This window comes from Lissotriton helveticus, chromosome 3_1 (genome assembly GCF_964261635.1).
Source record: "Lissotriton helveticus chromosome 3_1, aLisHel1.1, whole genome shotgun sequence".
In the NCBI taxonomy this organism is placed as follows: domain Eukaryota; kingdom Metazoa; phylum Chordata; class Amphibia; order Caudata; family Salamandridae; genus Lissotriton; species Lissotriton helveticus.
The window spans coordinates 68,679,708-68,698,537 of record NC_136061.1 but is presented as its reverse complement, the minus strand read 5'-3'; the positions used below and the strand labels follow the sequence as shown (position 1 = coordinate 68,698,537).

The 18,830-nt window shown below is 48.6% G+C and overlaps 1 protein-coding gene across 3 annotated transcripts in view; it reads left to right on the top strand.

Annotated features, from left to right (window-relative positions):
• The first annotated feature begins 14,111 nt into the window (after positions 1-14,111).
• Positions 14,112-18,830, top strand: part of ARPC2 (actin related protein 2/3 complex subunit 2) — a 125,092-nt gene continuing 120,373 nt past the window's right edge. For 2 of the 3 annotated variants that reach the window (XM_078679256.1, XM_078679258.1), the window contains exon 1: positions 14,119-14,480. In XM_078679256.1, the coding sequence (XP_078535382.1) occupies positions 14,407-14,480 (74 nt within the window). In that variant the 5' untranslated portion in view covers positions 14,119-14,406. Of the gene's footprint in view, positions 14,481-18,830 lie in introns of all 3 variants that reach the window. The other variant, XM_078679257.1, reaches the window with a different exon arrangement.

Sequence of the window (18,830 nt, the reverse complement as noted above, 5' to 3'; positions counted from 1 at the left end):
TGGTATTATATGATGTTTTTCCCTTACAGGGGTGGGTTGGCGTGATTGTGCATGATATATATACCTATGCTAATGTGGTATTCTGCATTTACAACCCCCTAAGGATGAGAGCCTGAGTTGGCCCCGCCAGATTGGCCCCAGGACTACTGTTATTTAATCACAATTGTTCTTTATTTCAGCATGGACTACTTCCTATGTAAATAATTCCCCCCCCCCTTTATTCACTTGGCTCTGGCGCCATTTGGCGTCCTGTGTGACACTACTGTTTTGCAATCTTTTGCCTTGCAGGTTGGAAACCCTACTAAATGACGTATCTTTTTCCAACTCAAACTGGTGTCCTGCCTCTTTTGTGGTGTGCCTGGTGTGTTGACTGAGGGTACTGCGTGAGTGCTTCACATGTCCTCCAAGTTTGGCCTGCCCGCTTGATGCCATGCTACCCCCTTTGAGACTTGGGTAACCCCCAATTCCAACATTTGGTGGCAGAGCGGTGGGATAGGACTTGTGTTTGCGCAGTGCCACAGCGGCCACAGGTTACACCACAAGTAGAGCCTTGTGGTGGGGATTATTGCTGTTTGGCTGAATATTGTTTTTTGATTGCTTCCTCCTGAAGAGTATTCTGAATTGTCCCCTTGTTCCACTGGGAGGGTGTGTCCCGGGTATACCTCGCCACGATGGGGTTGATTTACCAGGAAGTGGAACTAATGGAGTACACCGAACAGGAGGTGATAGACTTCCTCCTGGAGAGAGGGATACCCCCAGTAGGGAACATTAGGAGGAATTTGTTTCTCTATGAGGCCCTCAAGAGGGGAGAGCCCTTAGAGGTTAATGGGGACTTGTCTGACTACCCCCCCGAAGTGTTGAAGGGTCAGTGGGTTAGAGACCAGAGTGAGGGCTCCCCATCCAGAACCCTGGGAGGTAAATGCTCCGATGAGGAGGAGGAAGAGTCTAGCAGGGCAGAGACGCCAGTAGCTGTGGAGGACACCGAAGATAGGGAGTCTCGCACTGGGTCCAGTCCCGGGGGCACTGCCCCATCCCTTTCCCTGTCCCCAGAAGAGTGGGTAGATAGGAGGGAGGAAAGGGAGTATCAGCTGGCGCTGGCAAAGCTCAGGCATGCCGAGGGCTTAGCGCAGCTGAGGGTAGAAGAGCAGCGACTAGAGACTGAAAAAGTCCTAGCGCTGGAGAGGATGGCAGAGGCGGAGAGGGCCTTCGCCAGAGAGAGATCAGCTCAGGTGGGTAGGTTGTCCCCTGAGAGTGGTTTTAGGAGTCTGGATTCACCGAAGAGGGTGGGATCCAGTGGTGGCAGCGAGTGTAGGTCCAGTGCAAGGAGTCCCACTCCCGAAGCCCAAGAGACTGTGCCTGATTCCCCGGAAGAGGAGGACGGGTTAGTGTTTAGGGGCAGGGGTAAGCTGTTCCATCAGTCCTGGGGAGAGTTCGAGGAGGAGTGTTGGACTGTACTGGAGGATTGGGTGGTGAGGAGAGCAGTGGAGGATTGGGAAGGGCTGTGCCATGCCGTTATCCGGGAGCACATGCTGAGGAGTTGTTTCCCAAGACTGCGTCACCATCTGTTGCGGTGCGGGTTCTCAGACCCCAGGGAACTTGCACGGGAGGCAGACCTCTGGGTAAGTGCCAGAGCGTCTGGGAAGACATTGGGGAGTGATCCAGAAAGGAGAGGTGCAGGGATCTTCCGACCCAGCGTGGCGGGAGAGGTGAGAAGCCCAGCTAGGTCCCAGGATAGTGGGCGGGTTGTAGGGCCTCACATCCCATCTAAAGGAGGGAGTGAGACGGGGAGGTGTCCCGAGATGCCCCAACTGCAGTCACAGGGACTGGAGAGTTCTTTTAGGGAACCCCAGGTTGGGAGTCTAGGCTGTCCCGGTGTGCCTTCTCGTGGAAAGGATCCCCTCATGTCAGGAGGACCCGGAGCATCATTAATTGGAGCTCCAGTGGTTCGGGGGTTTGACCAGTCACAGGGTTTAGATCCTGGACTGGGGTTCCAGGTTAAGGGGTTGCCTGACCTGGAGGGTGGGGTACCTGTAATTCAGGTCCCTACCAATTTGACTCCTAGGGGTACTACTCCCAGTGGGAGGGTGCGGAACTCTGGGAGGGGGTGCAGAGGGAGGAAGGTCTCTTCTCTGTCACCGGCTCAGCCACAGGGCGCAGATCCTGGGTTGGGTGGCCAGGGACAGGGTTTGCCTGCTCTGGTGGGAGGGACCTCTGTAACCAGGGTCCCCCCGGAAGTGACTCCCAGGGGTACTACTCCAGTTAGGAGGGTGCGGGACTCTGGGAGGGGGTGCAGGGAGAGGGAGGACTCGCCCCTGTCACCGGTTCAGCCTGTGGGTTTCGGCTCCAGGTTGGGGAGAGAGTTGTGTGAGGGTGTCCCCCAGCGTAGGAGATGGAGGAACCCTAGGAGGAGAAGTAGGGGGAGGAGAGCCTCGCCCCTAAGGGCTGGTCAGTCTGAGGGTGTAGACCCCAGATGGGTGGACCAGTGGCAGTTTGGAGAGAAGAGAGTGGTCCAAGGGAATTACAAGCCTGAGGCTAGAGCCTCCCACTCTAGGAAGGAGAGACATCCCACTAGGGAACACCAGTGGGGTGGTGATGTTGGTGAAAGGAGGGATGCGAAAAAGAACCATTGGGTTCCAGAGTGGAGGAGAGACTGCCGGTGCTCCTGTAGTTGCAGGCCTGCGTCCACCTTTTTCCGCCCCAAGCAGGGAAGCCCATCAAGGCATTGATATGTCTACCCTGGCTTTTGGCTGGGGGGGAGTCGTGTTGGACTTGGCCTTTTCCCCCCAAAATTTTTCGCTTTTGACCCCCTAACTTGAATGTCTCCCCCATGGGATTAAACCTGTATAGGCCATGAGTGGTGTGAGACACCTTGTGAAAATGTAATTACCTGACATAATGTGAGCACTTGTAAAATCCCCCATTTTAAAACTGCACCCCCATTTTGGAAATGTACCTGACTGAAATGTATTGTTTTTAAAATGGATGCCATGGCCATGGGTTTTGCCACTGGACTGACATAGGTCAGTGGTCTAGATAATATTACCCAGCTACCCCTAGTTTTGGAGGGAAAGCCTGGCACCCAGGGTGCTCACCCCCTCCCCTAGAACCAGTTTAGGCTAGATGTGCCAACATTCTAGAAGGTCCTGGCACTGCCTGGGAGGAGGGTATAAATAGGGTGAAGTGTCACCAGAGAGTCAGTCAGCGCTGGGACAAGGAAGGGAGGGGGACCTGCTGTGAGGTGCTACCGCCACATGGACCTGTGAGCTGGGCCCTGCACCCCTATAAACCCCCCCGCTGCTGTCCCCATGGGCCCCTGACAAGGGAGGACTCTTCATAGGTCCCTGACGCTGTGGGACCTTGGACTACGCCAGCGCTGAGGGAAAAAGGTACCCAGAAGAGGAGGAATGCTGTGGGCTTGAACCCCCCAGGAGGTGAGGAGTGTGCCCCTGGGGCTGGCTGTGGAACTGTTCGCCCCCCCCTCCGTGAGGAGCCTACTTGGAAGCCCTGGTTTGCCTACCTAAGCGCTGTAAACTCCAAGACTGTTGCTGCCCTGACCTGAACTGTCCTGCCTGGGAAGCGCTATAATTTGGAAGCGCTAGAGAAGGACTGTGAGGAGCTGCGTGTCCCTAGAAGCCCTAAACTGCCTCTATTCTGTTGGGCTAAGAGGGAGGAGCAGTGCGCTGTAAATAGCGACATCTGCTGAGGAGAATCGCGCTGTGGCCTGAGGGCGCTGTGAGGAGGATCGAGTGTGAGGAGCCTACCCTCGTTTTGGCGCTGTCCGCCATATAAATAATTAAATAAAGGGAGCCTACCCCTTATCACCGTCGCGGCCCGGGGAGTGTTCGCGCTGCCTGGTAGCTGCCAGGGAGCCCCCCCCTGCGGTGGTGTGCATCGTCGCGGCGGCCCCCGGTGCCAGGAGAGGGCCGCCGATGTGAAGTGGGCCGCGCTAGGCCCTGAGGCTGCGGACTCGCGTCACGTGACGGGGGCGCCCGGCCGCGTCATCGGCCCGCCCCCGCCAACGCTGCGCACGGATTGGCTGCGCGGCCGAGCCCCCGAGAAGGCCGCGCAGGGATTGGTGGAAGGCCGGGAAGGCCAGAAGAAGCGGAATCGGAGCCCCGGGTCCCCGTGAGGTAGGAGGGGGACCCGGGTGAAGCTTTGTTGCGGGCCCCCGTGCCAAGGTGGGAGCCCCGAGAGAAGCGACCGGAGCGGGAGGCCACCCCGCCGGTCTGAGCCCCACGCGAGGGGCCGGTGAAGAAGGCGGGGCCGGGGCACTCTGTCGGTGCCAGCCCCGCCTCCCGACCAGAGAAGGGAGCCGTGCGAGGTGGGAGGAAAGCCAGGCAGGCTTCCCCCCACGTGTGCTGAGACACTGCGTGTGTCCCCTGACGCCTCCCTGAGGGTGGATCAAAACCCCGGGCCCCTGTAAGGAAAGGAGGCCCGGGTGAGGCGAATATAGCGGCCCCCCAGGCCCTCGAGAGGAGGAGGGGCACGAGGGTTGCCATAGAGAGGAGGGGCCTCGAGGCACATTGCCGGTGCCTGCCCCCTCCTCTAGAAAGGAATCCTGCAACTCGAGGCACATTGTCGGTGCCTGGTTTTCCCCCCCTGAAGAGGAGGCCCCGCAGGACCTACTGAATCCCGCAGGAGCCAACGAGGAGAGCCCGGTGAGTGGGGTTTTGATTATCCCGTGTGGAAGTCGGGGCACAGGGTCGGTGCTCACCCCAGGACGAGGGCTCGCCCCTGGAAACTGCTCTGAGCCTCGCTGGCCCTTTTGGTCCCCTTTGAGACTTCTAGACTGGGCCGGGACATTACTGAGGCCCCCCAGGATTGGTACAGGGACAAGGTAACCCCTAGCTAGGTGTTGGGCCCTGCAGAGTGAAGGGCTGGGTAACTTAGCCTGATTGTTAGTGGCTTGTTTATCCCTGGGTCCTGCAATGGTTAATTGCCATGTTTAATCCTAATTAGGATACTGGTGGCCCTAAGGTAACGCAGCAGTTCCATGTGATCTACTAAAGTGTGGTGCGCTTCCGTGCCTAGTTTGAATTGTAGGCTGTTTATCTTGCTAATATTATGCCTACACTAAAGTGATGCCCAGGTGCAGTGGGATTCAAGCCTGGTTTAGATGTTGTGATACCAATGCACTGCTTAATGTTTGTGTTGCAGGTTGCAAGGGGGGCTGAGGATTCATGTTCCTGACTGGTATTATATGATGTTTTTCCCTTACAGGGGTGGGTTGGCGTGATTGTGCATGATATATATACCTATGCTAATGTGGTATTCTGCATTTACAACCCCCTAAGGATGAGAGCCTGAGTTGGCCCCGCCAGATTGGCCCCAGGACTACTGTTATTTAATCACAATTGTTCTTTATTTCAGCATGGACTACTTCCTATGTAAATAATTCCCCCCCCCCCTTTATTCACTTGGCTCTGGCGCCATTTGGCGTCCTGTGTGACACTACTGTTTTGCAATCTTTTGCCTTGCAGGTTGGAAACCCTACTAAATGACGTATCTTTTTCCAACTCAAACTGGTGTCCTGCCTCTTTTGTGGTGTGCCTGGTGTGTTGACTGAGGGTACTGCGTGAGTGCTTCACATGTCCTCCAAGTTTGGCCTGCCCGCTTGATGCCATGCTACCCCCTTTGAGACTTGGGTAACCCCCAATTCCAACACCCTTCCAGTCTCTACAATCAAAAGTGAAGAATGTATACTTACTACTCGTTTAAGTTTAGAAAGTCACCTGAAGTAGGTATATCCCCTCATAAGTTACTTAATTGCACATTCTTCACAAGTCATATCAGACTCCAGCATCCAAAGGTTTTGGAAATCACCACTGAAATACTGACAATGCTGCAATGGCACTCATTGGCAGATTGTGTGCTATTCAAATACTAACAACATACAAGCATTTAGAAAGCAACGGTCTCGCCTTTGCAAAAGTTAGAGCTATTGGCTTTGTAAATGACAACATTTTTATTTATGTTTTGAAAACAGATGAATAAATGGCATTGTCATTTACAATGCCAATAGCTTAATCTCTCGCAAATGTGAGACCTATTGCATTTGCAATGCAATAGGTCGCGTATTTAAGCGAGTTTGAGCTATTGATATTGCAAATAACAATGCGTTTTATTTATGTTTCAAAAACCAAAACATAAATAAAAGGTCTCTCACACTGCTGTCTCTCACACACTGCTGTCTCTCACACACCATGCTCCCACACACCATGCTCTCCCTAGAACACACACTGCTGTCTCTCTCACACTGCTGTCTCTCCCACACACAGCCAGACACACAGAGAGCCACACACACACACACACAGCCACACACACACACATACAGAGAGCCACACACGAACAGCCACACACACACACACACATACTGAGAGCCACACACACACAGCCGCACACACACACACATACAAAGAGCCACACACACAGAGAGCCACACAAACACAGCCACACACACATACAGAGCCACACACACAGCCACAAACACAGCCGTAGAGAGTGAGACGTATAGTAGAGAATGAGTAGAGAGTAGTAGTAGAGTGAGTAGTACAGAGTAGTAGAGAATAGAGTAGTAGAGAATGAGTAGTAGAGATTGACTAGTAGAGAGTAGTAGAGTGAGTAGAGAATGAGTAGAGATTAGTAGTAGAGTGAGTAGTAGAGAGTAGTAGAGAGTGAGTAGTAGAGAGTGAGTAGTAGACAGTGAGTAGAGAGTGAGTAGTAGAGAGTGGTAGAGATTAAGTAGAGAGTATCTCTCACACACACACACACAGTGTCTCACACACGCAGTGTGTCACAGTGTCACACACCCAGGCTTATAATAATTGTTTTACAAAATAAACCATTGCACCAGCTGGCCAAAGCCAGGCCTTCTGGCGTTGCCAGTGCTTAATATAATTGTATTACTCTCTTTTCTTACTGAAATCACAAACACGTTCACATAACCATCTGTTATCCACTTCCCCTCGCAGCCAAGAAAAGGAACTGCTGAAAACTTTGAGCACACAAAGATTGTGATGCTATGGTCGTGTGCGCACACAGTCACGTACCTGTGTTTTGGGATATATTTTGCTCAGTTCAGCACAAAGACCCTTTTAGTATTGTGACCATTCAAGACACATTTCCTCTCCCGAGCAAACCATATAATTGAAACATTATCTCCCACATACTCTCCTGCCAAAAGATGACTGCTGCCAGCTCTAACACTTGCTTCCATTAAGATTATGGAAATTCGCTTCATATTTGGACGACTCTCACACAAATCTTGCTCTGAGGGGCTCACGGTAGACATTTGTTCTTTCATATGAGGAAGGGCATGCCTGTTTGTACAACCCTGAGGATTTCCCAGTTCTTTCAAGCTAACTTTTCATCACATCTAGGTGAAAGTCACATCTTTCCTTTCCGTTACTTCTGGGTATATTTATTTTATTTTTGGGTTTGGATATTTCCTTTCTGCTCATTTTCAGCCTATGTACCTTTCAGATTGGTGACCCTTAGACTGCCTTGGGTGACTTTTTTTTGTTGTACAGATATCACGTGAAGGCCCCTTTGCAAAGGATAATGTCGCGAAGGAAACATTCTGCAGTTATATTTTGAATCAGAATACATTTTAACGCGCGAGTTTAAGTAAAATCCCATAAAAACACGCACATGCACTCGTCAGCATTAAAATGATACTATAGGGTTGGACTCTGTCTCTCATAAATGAGTGTTGTTTCAGGAAAGAAAAGTAGACACAAATCTTGGATGTAAAACCAGCCGTGATGGAGGAGAGGCAGAGGCACTGATGCAAAACCACGCGTGGGGTGGGGCGAGGGCACTAATGCGAAACCAGGAGGGGGTTGGGTGTCGGGGGACTGATGCAAAACCAGGCCGTGGGTGTTGGGTGCACTGATGCGACAAGGCATGAGGTGGAGGGGGCAATAATGCAAAACCAGGCATGGGGTGAGGGGGTACAAAAATGCATATTACGGCGCTGCCTCATAAAGCCGGAATGGCTGAGGTGGAATTAGAATACAGCTGCCTTGCTTCAGCTGCTGCTTTGCATCTCTCTGGCAAATGCTGCGTTCCAATCTCATTCACGCTTAAACGAACTGCAACAATTCACCACGAACAGCACCACACGCAGCCCTTTGAATTTATCACTACGCACGCACCTAGTAGCTCACGCTGGATCCAAGCTCTTCATGCTTCCACCGTGTCTAAAGACACGAGTGTGGTTTGGCATGGCTGGCAGTAAGCGAGAATCACTCAATAAGCTGCCGCAATGGCTAGGAAACAAGATGAGTTCAATGCTGATCACATGCATGACACTGACACACACACAGACACACACACAGACACACACACAGACACACACACAGACACACACACAGACACACACACACACAGACACTGACACTGACACACACACAGACACACACACAGACACACACACACACACTGACACACACACACACACACACACACACACACACACACACACACACACACACACACACACACACACACACACACACACACACACACACACACACACACACACACACACACACACACACACACACACACACACACACACACACACACACACACACACACACACACACACACACACACACACACACACACACACACACACACACACACACACACACACCATTTAAAGAGATCCATTTTACATACTAATGGGTTGGTTTGATCCTTGAAACATGTCTATCGGGGGCATTTTTTAACACATTGATAGCGCATAAAGACAGACCGCACCGCTCGTGTATTGGAAATTGAAATAAGCGGCCAATAGAGAAACTTTTTTCATGTTGGTATAATGCGCCACGATTATACTAACATGAAAGAAGTTTCTATTTTAGCCCCGTCCCTTTCAGTCTGGGTGCCCCGACTTCCTGCTGGGGTAAAAGGTTCCTTATCTTCTTTATGGGGCCATCTGGACCCATAAAGAAGATAAGAAACCTTTTACTTCAGCAGTAAGTCAAGTAAGCCAGTCTGAAAAGGACAGGGCTTAGCGAAAAAGGAGAACGTCACTAGGACCTCTTCTACAATGGCTGGCCACCATTTAGGAGGCCAGCCAATGGAGAAGAGGGGCGGGGCTTAACCTCGCTAGTGAAACTCTACCTACATCATTAAATCTCGCCAGCTCCACTGCGCATATCTGCGCAATCTTTAGCAGGACGAGACCTAAAAAGTAGCAAATAAGAAAAAAACAAGCATTCTGCTTTCATGTTCTGGGCAACTTGATTTGCTTTTGTCTAACTATTTCAGGTGACAGAACGGGTCACCTTATTTGGAATTTTGTAATTATCAGATATTATTAGACTGTTTTCCAGTATATGCAGAAAAATGAGTGCTTCGACAATCAGAGTATGTTGCCAATTTTCATAAGTCTACAAGAACATTTAGCAATTTGAAAACACATGAAACCTTTCAATATAATAACAGGAATTGTGAAAAATGTAACTACTTCGATAAGAGAAATATTGGCCACTGAGAGCGTGCTCCTCTCCTCCTTCAGTTAGTACTGCTCTGAAATTCAAATGAAAAGTTTCAGGCTCGCAAGTATAGGCTGTGAGTACAAAACCTGTAAGATAATGCACACATAGCATGGGGAGTCCGTTTTTGTGGGTACAACATCCAAACTCAATTCCTACTGTTCTACTTCACCACGCACCAGCACCAAAGCATACCAGTCCTGTCTCTTTCCTGCATGTAAAATAGATTTACAATTAATGTCTCTAAAGCAACTACAGTATAATGGCAAAATGCACCAGACAGTTTGGTGTGGAAGCAGAAATGTGTCCTGATAAAACAAAACACTTTTAAAGCACGTATGGAGCCATGAGTAGGAAGCAACCACAAGGGCAGACCCAGGGGTGATGTGATGAACCACACAGAGTACTGTCAGCTTGAAAGGAACAGCTACCTAAGCCGTCTGGCCTAGTAAAACTACTAGAACTCCATTCATGGGAGTGGAGGGGGGTAGGGAGAAACTGCACATATACCCTAGTTAAGCCAGAAACTGCACACATACCCTTGTTAAGCCAATCTGTCAATATATTACACTTGACAACCCTTTTATTTTTTCACATAATCATCTCTAGAAACCAAACTTACAAAATTATCTTACACAACAGATAATCGAAAATCTGACCAATAGCAAGACACTTAGTTTAAATAAACGTGCAATTATTGCATTTGTTTTCATATTTTCTAGACACACACAAGTAAAAAATGGTTTATCGCTCGTGCCTTTAAATACTGCTGGGTGCAGTGGCCGTTGGAGGCTTCAGGCTAATGCACTTGAAGAAGGCAGGTCAAAAAATACAAATAACCAAAAGGTTTTATAGGTTAAGTCACATATTTTTTGTGTAGACAAATCACAGCAAATCTGTGGTTCTCCGGAAACAATTCCACATCCTCTTTGTACAGGTTTGTCACTCACCTAGTGTGGACTGCTTTTCGTTATCAGACAAATACCTGGCTTCCTATAATGCTCAAAAGCAAAAACGTTATGGCACATTGACAAAAATAAATTAAAGTAATCTACCATCCGTGTGGTGAGTGTCTTAGTCACATGGCACTTTGTCTTTACAACTCTTGTTTATAATCAGTGCTGTTATTAGCCTGCCTTTTGTTTGCTTCTGAAAGACTTTCTAATCGCCGCTCGAATGAGTAAAACCACTCAAAGTCTCTCTTTTCTCTGGTTTCTACGTAGTTCCTGATTCTCCGCATCATTTCCCACACTTCTCGGGTTGAAGGTGGGACAATTTCTGGGCTGTCATCTTCATCATCGTCGTCCTCCTCAATGTTGTCTTCCGGCGCAGAATCCTCCACGTCATTTCCCTCTGGCTGATGAATCACCACCTTGCACACCTCCGAACTAGGCAACTCATCCAAGGGTTCCTTTTTGACATTCACAATTGGATAGGGATGATGGTAGCCACTGACTGCTAAGACCTGGCCTTTTGACCCAGGAGACTCCTGTATAATTCCAGGCCCCACCATTTTCCACAGTCCAGCCTGGGCAAAGCACTGCCGGATGGTCTCTGGTCGGACATTATTCCATGCTGCATTCAACATGTGTGCGGCGTCTAGAATAGTAATGCTCCTTGCCAAGTCAATGGCAGACTGGGGGTCACTCCCGTCAAAATCGCCAATAATTTTAGTGAAGATTTGCTTCCTATAGTTCTGCCTCAAGGACCGGATCACCTCCCGGTCTACAGATTTTAAGGCGGATGGTGACTTTGAGGGCAATATGACAATCTTGACATTGTCCAGATCGCCAATGTTGTGTGCTGTGCACTGATCAATGAACAATATTATTTGCCTCCCAGCCCTTTTCATGCATGCATCAATACCTTGCACCCACTTCTGGAATATGTTAACGCTTAGTCTAGTGTACAAATCTGCCTCATACTGGACGGGAAGAGCATCCATGGTGACACCTTTAAAACACCTGGGTTTCTTTGATCTGCCAATGACCAGAAGACGCATTTTTTCAGTCCCAAAAGAGTTTGCACAGACAATGACTGTAACATATTCCCTAGCCCTGTTCACAGTAGAAAGATCACCACTTTCCACTACTCGGTCAGGCATCTCTCGGAAATATACAGCCATTTCGTCAGCCTTAAAGATGTCCATTGGGCTGTAGCTGGACAGCAAGGAGGGCAGGGTATTCAGGTACCAATTTTCCACAGACTGAAAGCTTGCCTCAGCCTTCTGACATCGGTTGCCAACATTGTTACGTTTCTTCCATCGGGATAGCCAGCCTGATGTTGGTTCAAATTCTACTCCCAGGGCTATTGCCAAATCTCGTGCCTTCTCCATCAACATTGGTCCAGATACAGGGATACCATGCTCATGTGCAGCTGCAAACCACTGGAAGAGGGCATCCTCAATCCTAGCATCTTTACCATCCCTTTTTCTTTTGCGGTCCTGGTTCCCACCTTTAAGCCACTCAGTCAACAAGCTCTCTCGGTTTTTTAGGATGCGGCAAACGCATGACACATCAATGCCAAATTCTTTTGCAAGATCCTTGCGGGCAACACCAGGGCGTGCAGACTTGGATAACAACTCAATTTTCTTAGCCAAAGAAAGTACATTCCTTCTTAACTTGTAATCCATTGTTTTGGCAGGGCTGGCAGCTTTCTCACAAAAAGGGAACGAAAGCAGATCTTGGTCTGACCTGATACCCTTGCATCAAGTGAGTGAGTTTATAGAACAGCCTTTTAGGACAGACTACTGCAAATAGCTCAAAGAGGTGGTCAATAAGTAGTGGGCGACCAGACTTCAGCACTATAAATGAAAAACAGTGGGAATATCAAACTCCGAGCTAACACAACTCATTTTATAGGTTGATATATTGTTTTGTTTCTTGCCATTAACTAAACTTTTGTAGAGATGCCTAAAAATGTGGATTTAAAACCAGCATCTGACGACCTAATGTTGCTGGACCATTGTATCATATCAGGTGATTACAGGGAAGTTTTCACGGTGGAACTGTTCTTTTTTTCCAGCCAATGGGAGTCGAAAGGAATATCCTTCAACACAATGTCAACAATAATACGTATCATCCACATTTAAGGCACCCCTGTGACACAGATTGTTCAAAGACTTTCTCCGAGTGCTGACATTCAACACGGTCGTAAGGCCTTACACAATGGAGCCCTAATAAGCAGTGCAGACATTCAACAGCCAACTCCCACATGAGAGACGGTCAACTGGAGCCCCTCCATGTAAGTAGATCCACTAAGCAAGTCTGATGACCGTATTACCGATAGGGGGAACGTTTTTTCTCAAAGAGGAGTATGAGGCCCCTTAACAATGTCAGAGAAATCCATATTCAAAGGGCAGCCAGTAGGACTACAACTGAAATAGGTATCCCTTGCAAAAAACAGACGAGACCGCATCCACAGTGATATGGGGTTCTTAAGCAAGGGCAACCAGAAGGAGCCTTAGTGGGGTAAGCAGCTGATCTGTAAACGCTGACAAAAAGTAATGTACAATTCTCTTCTTGGTGCGAAGAGTTTACTGGGCAAAACAGTCAGCAGGACTCCTGCGGTGTGGGGAAGCCCATCAACTGAAAACAAAGTCAGCAAAGCCCTAGAAAAGGGCCAGCCCCCGGTGCAGCGCCCGCCTGCAGAGATCTAGGGCCTCAACATGGTCAACTGGCAGGACATCATGCTAGACAGTGGATGACTTCAACAGGATACGCCCGGGAATAGAGATGGGGGTTAAGGTCCTCAACGACGGCCAACAGCTGACTGGAAATCTGCAATCAGCACCTGCGGGCTTCACTGTGCACTCAAACGGAATGTCCTGTGCACACAAGCAAAAAAACACAGCCAACAGTAAATATGAAAGACAGACTACATGCGCCGCCTGCTTTTCAATGGGTAAATGATCGGCCATCTTAGAGTGGTCCCTAGTCACGAGAAGGCAATGGGGGAGCAACGATGGCAGGTCTTCAACCAAAACGAAACCTTTCCTATAGCAAAGCAGCAAACGCACACTGTATACGTTATTCGCCTTAACGGTATGCAATTTAAGGAATGTTTTTTAGAAATGTAAGAATGCTATAAATAAAAAATACAACATGCGTTTAAGCTCACGTGGTAACTCACTTAAAAACATCCACATTTTCAAAGAGGGCTTCGATAGTGATTACCGTAGTCGATTTATAGTACAACTTTGTCGTGGTAAATCGCTCTTTAAAAAAGTATTTATTTGGCCGAATATCAAGGCAGTACAGCATGCAGATAAACTACCTCAATAGTGTGCGTCAAAAACCGGTATAAATCGTGCCATTGTCACTGTCCCAAGAAGATCGCCATGGTCACACTAATAGTATTTTCTTATCATCAATTTCTGGGGAGATTTTAATGTCTGCGGGTGTTGTAGTGCCGGAGCATGTTTTTTTGATGTGGCAGAGTACAGTGATCCTTCGGCTGAATGCCGTGGGGTCCTGAAGTAGAACCCGGAAAGAGACGCTCTCCGGTGCGGAACGTGCCAGGCGGAAGCAGACAGTCGGCACTAGCCAAGGAAAAGAGAGAATGCGGAAACGGAGAGCAGCGCATGCGCACATCGCTCTGACACCCGGAAGTCGAGTACTTCCTTCGCTGTCTGCCAGCCGACTGCTCTGACAGCAGCAGGAAGTGGTGGCTGCGGACGTTCTGCGCCTGCGCGCTGGCTGTGACAGCGAGAGCGGAAGCGGGCGGCTGCTGAGATAGGGTGGGGACCGGAGGCGGTGAAGTGACACCCCGAAAGGACAGAAGACCAGCGTGCCCCCCTACGTCCCCTTCCAGGCAGGACTCCTGTCCCGCTCAGGTCATCTCCAAGCTTTCCCGCTTTTTACGCATCCGGGATCCCCTGTCGCCCCCCCACTGCTCCACCATGATCCTGCTGGAAGTGAACAACCGCATCATCGAGGAGACCCTCGGCCTGAAGCTGGAGAGCGCGCAGGCAGGGTGAGGACAAGTCGGGGGGAGGGAGGGCTACCATGAGGGACACACCTTGGACGGGAAGAGGGCGTGAGCACCTCTGGGAAAGAGGGCTGTGAAAGGGGGTAGTCATTCAAGGCGCTCGAAGAGTGGCAATGGGGGTAGACCCAACACTTTGGGACTGTGAACCTTGGGGTTGCATGGGTTGTGAGGGTGTCTATCCACGGACGAGGGGGTGTCGAGATGCATTATGATAATACTAAAGGTGAAGCTTCAACTGGCTCATGGCCATGGGTCTGTCAATGGAGAGCAATGTTCAGTTTTATTAGAGAAGAGGTGCCTTTGAAACAAGATTGTGGTGGAAATCTTTCTGGTTGCAAGGACTAAAGCGTGCGATGGTGAAGTACTGAAAACAGTTGTAGCGCCCTGCTCCTTTGAGTGAAGAGGCGTGGTAGGGAGACAGGCAGGGCACGTTTTCGGGCGGGGACAGTGCAAGTACTTGTGAAAGAGCATGTCACACATTAAAGACACAGGGACCTGGTAAATGGGCTATTTCAAACGTAAAATTGGTCTATATAATTATGAAGCCTCTAATAGAGAACGAATCTGTTGCAAGACAGTGTTTTAATAATATAAAATCAGGTTACAGGGTTCTAAGCAATTAAATGGTAGGTTCTTAATATAAATACAGTAAGCACTTATGGCCAGAATCTACCCGCTGAGTCCGTTTGGCCGCTCGATATTGGCGCGAGAACAGCACTTCATGGTTCCCGACAGCCTGCGATTTAATTTCTTGGCTCCTTATGACCTCACCTTACACCAGTGGACATCACTCTTGATGCACCTGCATCCATCATTTAGTGAATATTGTACATAATTCATGTGGGTTTTAACTCTCTCTCGGGCTAGCTGTACTTCAAGTCCTGATGATGATACCGCATTAGTTATGGATCAAACGCTGTCGACTTAAGTGCACAGACCTGTTCAAATATGATTAATTGTGAAATACAGGCTGCACGCAATTGATACCATTGATTTGAGTAACAATAAACATCTGTTATTCAGCGCCAAGATACCCTTGGGTGTGCGCTTTATACACGTTATGCTATACACATATCAGTCCACCCTTATCACTTTCGTCAATAGTACTTGTGAAAGAGCATGTACACAAGCGGCATCTTGAATTGGTTGGAGAAGGGTCGGCTCATTAATGGAACAGCACACAATAAGAACACGTGTAAACATTGGAGCAGGCCTTTAAGTAGGAGCATACCTAGCAGTAATTAAATAAGGCTATGAAACGGTTCCTTACCGAGCTGAACGTTCATGTCCTTTACTGACAAAACACTGATCAGTTCAGTAACCGTGGTTGTAAAAGCCAAGTCATGAAAGTAGTCCATGGAGCCATGCTGCCACTGTTTGTTTCATCTTGCGTTCCCTAAGTTTCTCCCGTAGTTTCTTTCATAGTTTAGTATGCCGTAAGCTGCTTTAACTTTTGTTGTCTGTCTGATTTTCGGGTGTAAGGGTTTAAGCGCCACAAGTTTGACAGTCAATCAATCAACCAGGGGTTTGTTAAAGCGCGACTACTCACCCGTAAGGGTCTCGAGGCGCTAGGGGTGGGGGGGTGCAGGTGAAGGGGTCTGTCGAAGAGCCAGGTTTTGAGGTTTCTTGCGAAGATGGGGAGCGATGTTGTCTGTCTGAGGTGGAGCGGAAGGGCGTTCCATGCTTTGGCAGCGAGGAAGGAGAAGGAGCGGCCTCGCGATCTGATCTTTCTGGTGCGGGGGACCACGGCGTAGGGGAGCTGGGCTGATCGTAGGGTCCTTTGGGGTGCGTGGAATTTGAGTCGGCTGTTCAGGTATGCTGGTCCGGTGCCGTTAAGGGCCTTGTGTGCGTGGGTGAGCATCTTAAAGGTGATTCTCGCCAGTGCATGTCAGTGTATCATAATGATGGTTTTCACATTACAAGCTTATCCAATCCATGAGCTCTCTGCAGAGCACAAGTGATGGTGATATTTGTACCAATTGTAATTATCATTCTGTGAGAAAGTAATAAATGTAGAAGAGCAATGTGAAAAGAGGAAAGATGACGTGCGAGATGCAGATAGAAAGTTAATTCCAGAAAGATGTCAGTGCAGGAGTGATTGAGACACTCTGAAGATCACTACTCATTCCACTGGCCTTAATGTTTAATTCATTCTCATATTTCCAGAATTTAAATATTTTCATTTCTAATTATTACCAACAATGTTTTGTTTATCCGATGCTGCTAACAAACGTTGCAAAGCCAGTAAGCCGTGTATGTTTTTGTTGTGTTAATTCTGGATGCAATAACAGAAATCTCTCAGAAAGACTCCCAAATATGTCAGTTGGCAACCGCTTTGAAGCACAGCATTATAGTTAAATTACATAGGCCATCTTGCTTGGAAAGGATTCCTTGTTATGCTTCTTTTGCCATCCCCCTTTTAGTGCCCCCACCACTCCATCCTTTGCACCCCAGTTAAAGCAGGGGATGGGAGGGGTGGGAAACTGAGCATAGAAGTTTCACTGTGAACCCTCCTACATAAGGGGGAGGTAAATCTCTCTGGTTAGAGTGGAATGAGGGGCAAGTGGATACTATCAATGTCAAAAGTTTGTCTTTGAGACCATAGCCATTGTAACAATGATATTGCAAGTGGAAAGCCTTACTCATACAGGGCTTGATGTGTTGAGATATCTTCAGATTGTGGTGCCAGAATCTGTTTGTTGAACCTTATTCTTCGAGTTTGAAGGTGGGAGGATGTGACTTTGTTCCAAAGAAATTAATGGGAGTCTGAAATTTGAATTTTCAGGGGGTTGGAATGGAAAGGTTTTAATGCTTGGAGTGGTATGTTTTCCTCTGGATTAAGTGGTGTAACGTCCAGTAGGGTAGGAAGGGTAATCCCTCTTAAATTTGGCATAACTAGAGGTTGTAAAATGTGACATTTTACCTCAGTAAAGGTGGTGGGAGAGCCTTTCCCAAAACCGAGTGTATCCTATGAAAGGCTCGTTAAGGTGTCATAAATTGGATAAGGGTCTCTCAAGGAGTGTTGATATGAGTGGTTACCCTGTTGATGGGTTTGCTGGTGTAGAGCCTTTGTCCAGGTTTAAGGGGGTGTGGTTTTTGGACCCAGAGATTAAGGCTTGCATCTGTTATTTATTTCTGTAGCACATAGTCCTTGCCCCCAAATCCATGAATAAAGCATGTCAGATCCATGGGACACGCATGAACTGCTGATTTCCCGCATTGTGCATTCTTTCTAGTTCCCCCACTGCTTACCATTGGTTGGCTTTATTGCCGTGCTTATTTGCTTGCACCTTATTCGTCATCTTGTTTGCGCTTTCCTTCCTCTTGTGTTTTTCATCCCCCTGGATCATGAACACATTACTTGTGTCATTCCAATGCTCGCTGCCATGCATTTTTTTTCTTTTTGTTTAAGCACTCTACAAGAGTGCATGTGTTTTTCATCTGGCTCTCTTGTGCACTTCTCTACCCTCCCCTCCTCGCCGTGTTATGTGTTCCTTTGTCTCACCCATGTGCTTCTCCCTGCCAGCTTCATAGTCCCCTCTCTTTTACATTTTCTGTTCTCCCACTCGTGCCCCTCATGTTGCTTCTGCCTCAACCCAGGCCCCCCCCCCCCCGTGTTACTGCTCTCCCCACCCGCGCCCTCCAGGTTACTTCTGCTCTGTTTTGCTTCTATCCCACCTGCGTCCTGTGTTGCATCTGCCTCCCCCCACATGTTGCTTCAACCTGGCTTTGCTGCCCACAATCGCTTAAAAATTTGGGGGGGATTTTTTTTTTTCGTTATATGCAACTCGGGTTGCTGCACCGTTTGCCCATCCGTGTACTGCCACAGGGGTGTGGGGAAGCCTCCCTCCTGCAACATCAATCAATTGCCCTCGGAGGGACAAGACGTCGCTTTCTGGTCTGGCTCCTGAGTGCCCACGGGGGCACACACCTTTCTCACACTGTCAGAGCCTTGATTGTTATAAAATAAGAGCCTGTAAGAGAAAAGGAGGTGGGCGAAGATCTCGCGTCTTCAACGCACGCTCTTCTACACAAAATGTAATTATCGAAACAAAAGAAGCATTAGTTCGTGCATTTGATGTGGTACAGTGTCAATGACGTGTGACGGCGGCGCGTTCCTTTCTTCGACACAGTGCACGCTGAGTCTTTTTAAAGCTCCCCTACTCACATTTTCCACAGTTTTTTGGGACTATTGTTAATGTAAGTGTGGTATACAGTGCATATCCGGCATACTAGAGTGCGAACTTTACAATTAGAAGTTGTCTACAGGTCATACGCTAGGTCATCTATCATATAACTGGACGTTACGTTCTATATACCTCATTTGCTGGAATG